Source organism: Lupinus angustifolius, chromosome LG03 (genome assembly GCF_001865875.1).
Source record: "Lupinus angustifolius cultivar Tanjil chromosome LG03, LupAngTanjil_v1.0, whole genome shotgun sequence".
NCBI classification, from domain to species: Eukaryota; Viridiplantae; Streptophyta; class Magnoliopsida; order Fabales; family Fabaceae; genus Lupinus; species Lupinus angustifolius.
In genome coordinates, this window is record NC_032011.1 from 21528896 (window position 1) to 21540576 (window position 11681).

Below are 11681 nucleotides of genomic sequence, written 5' to 3' on the forward strand. Positions count from 1 at the left end.
TACTTGAAAAGAATTCTAATCTAACTTGATGAAAGTGCACTTGGTACTAGCGGCTCCTTGTTTGCTTAAGTGTTCCTTGCTATTTGAATTGGTGATATTGGCTAATAAGCACCAGCATATATTTCTTTTGATTTTCGACAAGACATAATGATGGTGATGATGATGAATGATCATAAATGTTGAATCTTGGAATGATAGAGCCATAATCGGAAGCATTTCCTTGTAAAAGACCTCCTTGAATATAAGCAACTAGTGTTAGAATTTCTGACAATTTATGGGTCACAAATATAATTCTATAATTGTGTTATGGCCATTATGTAATTAGCCAAAATATAAAATGACCCTCAAGAATTAATTTGGTGGCTAAGGACATATGTGTCATGAAATAATAAAAGTGTAGATACCTTCAGGCAATTTCTGATTTGATGAAGGGACTGAATCAGAATTATTGCAACTTAAGCAATAACCGTTTCGATTACTTTTATGGGTTATGGTCCCTATTTGTAGAGCAATAGGTTTTCTTGAGTATCTGATGAGGCAATAGGTGTGTTAAAAACAAGGACTTGTCCATAAGGAAAACACACTATAAGAATTGCATAAGTGAATTAAGAATCACTAGAGCATAAGACTCTCATCATCAGGAAAGAACACTCAAAACTTTGGCATTCTCATTCCCCTCTAGAGAAGCAAAAGGAGAACCATCAAGTGCTCTAACATCTGGAAGATCATCACACCTTCATACCTTCGAGATTCCAAATGGCTAATCAAGGTATGTTCTTCTTCTTCACCATGAAATCAATTGGGGTTTCTTCGGTCTGGATCATGGTTGTTCTATTTGGGTTTATGTATGGGAATAAACATTAGATTATGGGAACGAAGCCATTATCAAAAGGATTTCCGAAGAGGAAGAAGAGGAAGAAGAGGAAGAAGAGGAAGAAGAGGAAGGAAGAAGGAAGAAGGAAGAGGGAAGAAGGAAGGAGGGAGGAGGAGGGAGAGGGAATGAGGAAGGAGGGAGGAAGAGGAGGAAGAGGAGGAAGAGGAAGAGGAAGAGGAAGAAGAGGAAGAAGAAGAAGAAGAAGAAGAGAGCATTATTGGTGCAGTGTGAGAGAATATTGAGTATTCTTAATGATCTTCTTGATGGTTTTGTGGAGTTGGTAGTGGTGATGAGTGAATTGAAGGAGTTTGAATGGTTCTTTGGTTCTTGCATAACAAAGAAAAACTTTCATCGTGTCTGCAGAGGAGACTCCATAGAGCAAGATTCCACAACTCCATTCGTTCAAAGCGGAAGCGATCGAATAATTACACTATAATACCATGTTAAAATGGTAGGAGCCATGCATGAATGAGAAAGAAAAGATGAGCAAGAAAGAAGGAGGAAAAAGAGAGAATAGAGAATCAAAGTCTCCATTGAAATATAATTTTTCTCATTATTATCATTGAATTGAATGAATAAGAAGTGAGTCAACATGACTTATTTATAAAAAAGAAAAGAAGAAAAGAAAGATTGTAAGACAAGTAACTAACACAAATCTAACTAGCTAATTCTTAACTTCTTAACCAACTATCATCTTCCAAAAATATCCTCTAATATATCTTTAATAAATATTACCAACTTATTAAATATACAAATCAACTATTATTATATGAAAAGAGATGTATGAATCAAAAGTGTAAGATTTTCTATATTGTTATTACATTATTTATTATTCATATTCCAAAATAAAAGTATGATAAATAAATAATGGATAATGTATTAATTGTGTATAAATCTATAATGATAATATATAAATATTAGACTAAGTCTTTGTTTGTTTGACAAGAGAAAATGAGAATGAGAGAAATCCGCGAGAAAGAAAAAAATGAGAAAGAGAAAGAAGAGAAATAGATTAGATTTTTGTGATATTTGGTATAAGAGAAGAATGAGAGAAAATGAATAAAAATAAATATTTTCTTCTCTTTCTCTTTTGTTTGGTTGGATAGAAAATGAGAAGAAAGTGGTGATATTGTGGTTCAAATTACAAAAATGTATCTAGAATAGAGAAAAGAGGGAGGAAAATGTTGTTTTATTATTAATTAAAAATAAATGTTATAATTTTAAATTATAAATTTTATTATAATTTTAATTAACATTTTTAATTGATATGGTTTGCGACATAGTTTAGGACACAATTTGAGACAACAGATCATTGTCCAGCTAAAATCTTTCTTTCTCTTCTCACTTTCTCCTCATAAGTGGAGGGAAAGAAATTTTATGGGCTCACCACTTTTTTCTTCTCTCCCTTTGTTAGATGCCTCTCATTTCTATGCCTTAAAAGAATTTTATGACTATTTTATGACTCTCTTTAATGACATTTTATGTCACTTTTATGGCTTTGTTTCCAAGCATCCAATGCTTCATATCCAAGATACCAAGACTTTGCTTGCCTATAAAAGGACACATATAGAGAGCTTCAAAATCATCTTCACAACACACAACATTTCTTTCATTTACACATATATTGTGAGTGCATTCTTGGTGAGAATTCTTGTTCCATTTGAGAGAGTATTTGTGAGAAAAAATATTGTCATTTGTCCTCATCATTATAAGAGGATTTCTTGTACTCTTCTTTTTTACATAGTGGAATTTTGCTCTTGATCGCCCGTGGTTTTTTCCTCTCACACTGAGGGGTTTTTCCACGTTAAATCTTGTGTGTTATTTTCTTTATCCTTTACTTGCTTCTCTTTTGTTCTCAATTGATTCAATCTTGTGCTTCCGCATTGTGCTATATCCTTAACACCCTTCTTTCTCCACTCTCAACCAAAGGGGAGAAACTCCCAATTTCTCTTCTACTTCTCTCTCCTTATTTTCTCTCTTCTCTAACTCTACCCAACCAAACTCAATCAAAAGGAAAGTATGAGATTGAAAGAAATAGTGTGGAACATGTGATTTATTCTACTAGAGACTAAGCCACTTTATTTCCTCTTCTACCAACCTGTTGGAAAATAAATTAAAATTCCTAAATCTCTTCCACAACTTAAAAGCATTCAAGATACACGCAACATAGTTTTGGGACAGTATTGAGAAGATAAATGGGTCTTTTATTAATAATGAATATTTATTAAGTAATTAAATTTACCAAAGAATTTCTAATCAATATACAGAAGTTGTTGCTTAGTTACTTTTTTGGTGGAAAATATTTAGATAAACTTAATTTTTTACTCAAATCTTTTTTAAATAATGATATGACCTTTTTTTCATTGTTTCCTAACTCCTCCTAAGTGAGTTAATTAATAAACTTTATCAAATGTTTATTCTTTTTCTTTATCTGTAGCATTCATTGGTCATTACTCATTACTGAAGGAAAAGTTAGATTATAGTTGTGTTGAAGAAAAGAACAAAAAAGTGTGATGTGACCAATTACCAAAAGTAGATGGTAAAGTCAAAAACACTTTTGGTGGAACCAATTTTACATGCAAAAATGGAAATGGATTTCAAACATGCGTGAAGACATCTAAATTGTGTTTCCCAACAAATATAACTTAAAATAGAAAAAAAATATATATATATATATATATATCATAATATATGAATTTTATACATTATTATTATATCATCCATCATTTAGATTTTATCTTCAAATGAATAATGAATAGTATATTAACATTGTATAAATTTTTATATATTTTATATGTTACACTCATAATATAAACTATATAAACTTTTATGTTTATTAGTTACTAGTGGACCACAACACATAATTTTCCTCCATTGCTTCTTGAGGATAATTTTCTCTTCATCCTATCATGTGTATTTGAGGAAACCCACTATCCATAGGTTAATCAAATAATAACAAAATATCTTGATATATATAACCTTGTATAAGAGCCTAGTTAGGCCATTATATTTTAAGATGTAAAATTTTAATTGTCTTACATTGAAAATATATATTTAAATGATTTAACATTTATTTTTAATTTTAAGATATAGAACATATTTTTAATAAAAAGTGTTATAAAATATTTAGTTAAAATAGTATATTGCCTTTAAGATTTCACATATGTAATTATAAAAAAGAATTAGTAATTTGACAGTTTTTTGGGGTAAAATCACATTTTGATTATGTAGTGAATAATTATATAATAAACCAAATATATGTTAGTAAATAGCTAATTTGATGATTATAGACTAAGTATGTAATTATTGAAAATATTAATAAGTAATGTAAGGAATAGCTACTAGATACAAAATGAGATCAATGATTTTTGTGTGTCATCATTTATATGTATATATATATAGTTGGTTTTGATATGGAATCTTATATTATACCTTATAACTCAACTTCTCGTACTTATGATTGTATCAATACTTTGTTTGATGGAGGACACCAAGTATAACAAATGAAGTTTTGTGATGGATATAGACAACTATATTAATGTGATAATTTGAGTTATATTTCTCAAAATTTGTGTTCCATGCACCAATAGATTGATTGCAAGTTAGAAAGATAAAGTGTATTATTAGAGTATGTTTACTCCTTTATTACATTTTGATTAAATTAATTAAGAGTTTTAATGAAATTATAAAAATTGTTTCTTTCTTTTTTGTATTATCCTTATTTATATATATACATTACACCAACTACTGGTGCACAAGAAATAAATATGATCTTTTAAACAAATGAGTAACGAGATTAATTAAGTTAAACAAATCATGAGTGATTCACTTATTCCAGGAGTAAGTTTTAAAAACTTACTTATTATCTTAGTCATCAATTCCAGGGAATCCAATGGTTTGAATCAGTACCATTGGATTTCCCTTGAATTGATGGCTAAGATGTGAAATAAGCTTTTTTAAACTTACTTTTGGAGTAAGTTAATCCCTGCCAAATTAAATATATTGTTGACATAAGTTCAAATAATATAATAGTCAATGTCTCTTCAATATTTTTCGTTTGTTACAAGATATATAAATAATTCCAAGCAGATGTCGTTTAAATGACTCTTATACTATAGTGTGACGAACCAAAAATAATGAAACATATTAACTCATATATTGTTTGGGCTTGTTTCTATAATATATCATACTTTGTTTAACTTAATTACATTTATCATCATTTTTTTTTAAAGATTACACTTATCACACCCACTATTCACTTTTTTTTTTATATTTTTTTTATAGTAATCGTGCTTAACCGTCACAATAACCCTTTTTGGGTTTTGCTTCTTAACTTTTTTTTATTTCTAAAGAAAATGTGTTTGTAGACCACAACTTTATTTTTTTTAATGTTTTAAAACTTTTAAGTAAAAATTACAATAATCTTATACAAGAGTAAAGGTTAGAAATTTATATCTTAAGCAAATAGTTTTAGGTTTGAACCAAACTAAGGCCCAACTTTAGTGTTAGTAAAGTTTGTTATAATTATATATTGTTTATTTTACTTATGCACAGAATAAAAAATAAGAAAAATGTGGTTATCAAACACGATTTCTTTAAGAAAATAGGGGAAAACACCAAAGACAAATTCAGACAATGGAAGTCGTCGCTTGCAGAAATGAGTTTGGTTAAGGACAAATTTTAAAATAAGTAATCATGATTACCAAACGAAAAACAAAAGTCGTGAATAAGAGACACAACTACCTAATGAAAAAACAAAAGTCGTGAATAAGAGATACAACTACCTAATGAAAAACAAAAGTCGTGAATGAGAGACACAACTATCTAATGAAAAACAAGAGTAGTGGCTACCCAGGATGAGTTCTATCATGAAAAGTAAAATAAAAAATAAAATCCTGGCTCACAGCCATAATTTACTAAAATTGCACCAGTATAGTAATAACTCAAAAATTTACACCAAAAAATCATGATTATTGTGTTGTTAGGTAACTTAATATTTTAAATGAAAAAACTATGATTTGATTAAATTGCTTGTTATAAAAAGAGAAGGTCAATGGAGAAAAAAATAGAGGAAGAAGAGAATAAATAATTTCTACTAATATACACAAGAAGAAAAAAGAAGGTACAATGCATGAGTCTCTCACTTAGTAGAACCGAGGATAATATATACATGCAGCCTTACGAGTTACACTCGCAGGTGAAAGTGTATGTTTCCAGGATCTAGGATTTGAACTCGTAACGACAGAAAATAGTAATACGATGAGACTCACCAAAAGACTAACATATACATAGGGAAAATAAATATTCTCACACTGAAATAGCAACTGATGATCTTGGTGCTGCATCATTTGGAACATTGTATACTGTGCAATCTCTTTGATTTGTCATTGGAGTCACAGTGTGCTTAATAAGCTTCTTTCTTACTCTCTGTTGTTGCACCACTAACACTGATGCTTTGGTCACAAAATCTTGTGAAGCTAACATGTCTCCAATGATTCCTAACTCTTTACACTCACTCCATTCATCATGCCCTTGAAGCAAAACAGATTCTGAATGTTCCTTCCCTACTATTACTAGATCAAAATAATCTATCAATCTTCTAATAGTTGTAGATATCTCTACTCCATCTCTCACAACATGTTCCATTATATCGAATCGGCGGTTTGCAGTGTTATAATACCTGCACTCGTCTATAAGATCGCTGTCGTGCTTTCTGTCTTTCGAGTTTTCTTCTCCAAATAAGAGGAATCTGATAACTGTTACACTCACACTTGCATGCCTAGCCATTCTGGTTGTGTAGACAAGTGCTTCCGCATCATCTGCGCCCCCAATGAAGAGCACGGCTACGTTGTATTCTACTCGACCGGATAAGAGTGATGGAAAACCACTCAAGATACTTCGATCAATTAGTATTCCTACTGAGCAAGGTGCTCTATCAAGGACTCTAATGTTCATGGTTTGCATGCTTCGACTAATTACCTCGACACTACCATCAATTTCCCATCTTTTGTGGAAGGGTATGATCAAAATGTTGGCTCCCATTTCGAGTGATATTCGGCATATGTCGCCATGCATTGTGTCATATTCTGACATTGAAGTGAAGGAATAGACCGATGCACAGCCTTCGTTCTGCCGTGCGTATTGCCTTAGCGCGTTGTCGATTTGAGCTGAACTGCATGAGGCTGACCGCAGGATTTCGTGGTGTTGGTGAGCGACAAGAAGAGGCCTTGATCTCCCGAGAAGCTCGTTTAGGATTAATGCTATAGCCACAACCGAGCTCTCGCTGCTCGCATGGGACGCTTCTAAGAGGTTGATAATTGTAGGGATATTTTCATTGTTGTGAATGCAGACCATTACTCGCAGCTCGGATTCGTTCTTAGTGTATTGAATCGAACACCTTCTCACAGAATTATATTGTTGGAAAGGGTCATAAATGAATCTTAACAGTGGTGTTAAGATAGCATTTATCACTATAACGGAGACCACCAATAAAGTGAACTCTTTTTCTGTTAATAGCTGCCATAGAGAAGAAAAGAAGTCAATATATAATTACACTTGTAGCTTCGAATCTTATCGACAATATCTACGACACCGAACAGACACTAACAACTTCTCTACCATTGATTTTAAACAAACTTTGTAGTATAAAAAATTCAAATCTATTAAGAAATTTATCATGCTCACAGAACACAATTAATGCTTGCTTCAGTAATGATATCTACCATCAATTCTAACAAATTTGCATAAATTTTAAGTCACTAATTTACACACCTTACTGCTCTTCCAGACATTGTACATGCAAAGCTCCGGCGCACCTCTTGTATTCAGAATGAGACCCATCACACAACAATCTTTCATGGGTATATTGTTATAATACCCTGCCAACATAACAGCGCCGACCTTTGTCACGCAAGAGGTGAGAACTATGATACTCACAATCCACAAGGACCGGAAATTGATTTGGAAGACATTAGTTTGCAATCCACAAACAGCAAGGAACATTGGATAAAGAAATACCATACAAAGTGTCTCCAATTTAGTTAACAAAGCTGTTCCTAAGGGTGGTCCTTCTGGAACAGCCAAGCCTAAAATTATCGGTCCCATAACGAAATGCTGGCCGACAATTTCACTCAAAAATCCAACTATAAGAACAAACACAAATATACAAATGATGTAGAATTCATCAACTGGCTTTCCAGTTGATTGCTTTAGGAACCATAATATCAACGGCCGCATTACGTATATGATAAGTAGGAAGATTGCAACTAAAGCTAGAATGACCCAAAGCAATGATAGAATTTTACCACCCTTATTCTGCATTATGCTAAACATAACCATCATCATAGTAAAGCCAATAACATCAGCAGACAATGCTGAGTTCAAGGCAAGACGACCCGTATCGGTGTTAAGGATTTTAAGCTCACTCAAGAGGATCCGAATGCAGATAAATACTGTCAAGGCTTGTGAGATAGCGATAATTGTGATAGAATCTCTGAGACCTTTGTCCATGTAAACATATTTCTTCAAGAGTAATGACAATCCGGTAGGAATTGCCAGTGTGAATGAGAATACCGAAAGACCAATAGTTATGGCTTGTTTTTCTGTCTTGATCAATGTAGCAGGATCCATCTTCACACTCATTATAAAGAAGAAAAACATTAGACCAAGTGATGCTATTGTTTCAAACACTAGAGCACCTCTCATAGGGAACAATACATCCTTCAGCGCCTTTTCGTGACCCAAACCGGACGGTCCGAATACCATTCCACCCTGTTATCAACCATTGTTTGTTAATACTAATTGCTGCATCAATCAATGATCTATCTATCTATCTATCTTTTTCTTACTTTTTCTTTGATATATACATGACCAACAAATCATATTTTTCATTATTGGTAGTGCATAGTACTTATTATTAAAAGAACTAATCTCTTTCGAGGTGCATGACTATTTCTACGTGACTAATCTTACACTACTATATTAACGCTTTGTTGGTAAAGTTCACCTAGTTGTAATGACAAAATCATGCCTTTGCTTAATATTGTAATTTGGAATAACAATTTGTTCCAAGATTTCTCTTGTAGTTTGTTGCTAGTTTTTTATTCAGGATGACATTACCATTAGGTTGTTGCAACGTAACATTGTTGCTTAGTAACCATGAAACCACAAGTTCAAATCCTAAAAATAGTCTACTAAACAAGGTATGTATTAGTATTAATATTAATGACGATTGGTCATAGAACAAATTTAGAGAAAACATAAAGCTTACAAGAATCTGAGACACAAGAGAGGATTGTCCTAAGGGCTTGAGGCAAAGATCAATGCATTGTGAAACTATAGCAGTCAAAGAAATCTGCATGAAGAGAAGACAAGTAGGAGAAAAAAGAGGGTTGCCCAAGTGCCATATATCTCTGTCATGATTATGGCTATGAGGATCTTGACACACTAGTATTGTTGTGCCATTTGGAAATGCAGGACCAGGAGCCATATTTGTGAATGAAAACAAATGGAAAAGTTGATTGTTATGGTTGTAAGAAGATGATGAGGAAAATAGAGAATAAGAGGATAGCCTCATATTTTGGATTTTGACATATTTAATGGTTTGCCTTTAAGTAAGGTGGTTATAAGATGGCTACCATTCACTCTTTCAAAGGTAATGGAGTCTACATTTTACAACTTTCGAGGATACAAATAATATTATCATACTCTTTTCCAAATGCATATCATTTCATTTCAACAATAGTAAAATGTATACACTGACAGTGTAAAGATTTATACACATGCACTTCATCATCCACCATTCATTTGGATTACATTTTCTGAAAATTCAACAATAATAAAAAATTATTGGTGATGATACAATAACAATATATAAAACTCATATATTGTCAGTGTATACATCTTTTCTCCTTTCAACCATTACCAAGCTTTTTTCCACTAGGTAAATTTAGTACATGAATCTAAGGAAATTGTAATACATGTTTCTACCATAAATTATGTATATTTAATTTTTACTTTTATCGTGGTCAATATTTTTCTGGTATTACCAAATGTATGTTTTCATATATTTTTTTGGCTAAGAAAATACATATTTTAAGGTTTGTGGTTGTCCACCAACAAGTGTTATTCCTAGGAATCGAATCATCAATCCAATAAGACTTTACATTATTAGAGAAACACTTTATTAGATTTTATCATAGTCAATATAATAACAATAAATAAATTTTTAAAATATATTTAATAAAATATTATATTATTTAAGAATGGGGCAATATTTAATTATCTCAGAGAATCATATAACACAACATAAAAATTGACGAGATATAAATCATAAAATGATATCAACAACAATAAACTCAATGTAAAATAAATTATAATATTATGTTGGAATCATTAAAGAAAGTTAATAGTTCCTATTATAGAAAAAATAGGATGGCATGACAACCTTATGTGTGATACTATTAGAAGCTTAATAATGAAGATCCAATGATTATAAGAAATAAACTAGATGTTAAATTTTTTTATCAATAATATAATGATTTTTGGCTTCTTATGAAATGCAATTGATTCTTTTGATTTGGACATATAGAAACATTGATAGATATTGTTATTGCATCATTAAAACACCACATTACTCTCACTCTCACACACTCATCACCATACAATAACTTGGATAAACCCATTCTAGTTCCACACAAAGACAAAACACAAGAATATCAATAACCAGAAACCAAACAAGTCTCTAACATTTTTTTCGCCACGTGTCACCAACCAAACTATAAATTTTTATATTGCCAAGACTAGACCGGGAACCGATTTCCCAACCCGGTTCGAAACAGTACTTTCCCAAACACAACGAAACCAAACCGAGTCAGAACTTGAACCGGAAACCGAACCGGATTCTGAACCGGAATCAGAATCTCCGAATCGAGTAACGGTAAGGGAAGTGTTGAAATATTCCCTGACCTGAGTAATTATCCCATCCGTGACGGTCCACGCGTGCACCCAAGAAATGTTACGGTTACCGTCACAACCTTCAACGATAACGGTGTTACCGAACGATACAAGAGATTGTGGAACGAAACGGAAATCGTTGACGGTTTCGCCGGTGAGGAGGAGCATCAAGAATTGGTGAGAAGGTGGACCGTGGAACCACCGCTCGAGATCGGAGGCGACGGTTTTGACGACGGTGTCGGAATCGGAGGAGTTTAAGGCTTCATATAAAGTGAGAACCAGCTTCTGATTGCTGGAATCAGATTTTACAGAAGAGTTAGCCAGATCTTTAGGGTTTTTAGAATGAGAGAAAAAAGTGATTTTGGGAATTGGGATTGAATATTCAGAGAGATTGAGATTGTTTGAATGGGAGATAAGGAATGAAAGGGGTTTTATAGGAAGAGAAAAACTTGCTTGGATTTTATTCAGTGCGGTTGGGTCTAGATGGAGTTTGTTTCTCAGGGCATTGAAAGGGGAATATGATGGGGTGAGCATGTGAATTATTGTCGACTTTAAATATTATTTGAGTTATTTTTTTAAACCTAAACTTGATTTTAGACTTGAAGGTTAACTCGATTATAAATGTCGATTGAGTTATATTTTTAACTCTAACCTATATTTGGTTAAATATAATATATATATCTTTTAGAAAAAGATATTTTAATATTACTTATTATTCTTGCATCTAATTTCACATATGAAATGATACATATGTAGATATTTTGTTAGTTATGTATATATGATGGAAAAATTAGAGAATCATGTACCTTGGGTCAAAGAGATGTTATTTTTTTGTACACGAATAAATAGACAC

At 32.1% G+C, this 11681-nt stretch overlaps 2 protein-coding genes across 2 annotated transcripts; both read right to left on the minus strand.

Annotated features, from left to right (window-relative positions):
* On the minus strand, positions 6020–9548 carry LOC109343638 (cation/H(+) antiporter 15-like). The gene is made up of 3 exons (XM_019582032.1): positions 9144–9548; positions 7646–8644; positions 6020–7390 (listed from the first exon to the last, which is right to left on the minus strand). Exons 1-3 carry the CDS (start codon positions 9447–9449, stop codon positions 6182–6184), a joined length of 2514 nt encoding a protein of 837 aa, XP_019437577.1. The 5' UTR covers positions 9450–9548; the 3' UTR covers positions 6020–6181.
* Positions 10462–11249, minus strand: LOC109343639 (wound-induced protein 1-like). Its single transcript, XM_019582033.1, has one exon. It carries the CDS (start codon positions 10994–10996, stop codon positions 10661–10663), a length of 336 nt encoding a protein of 111 aa, XP_019437578.1. The 5' UTR covers positions 10997–11249; the 3' UTR covers positions 10462–10660.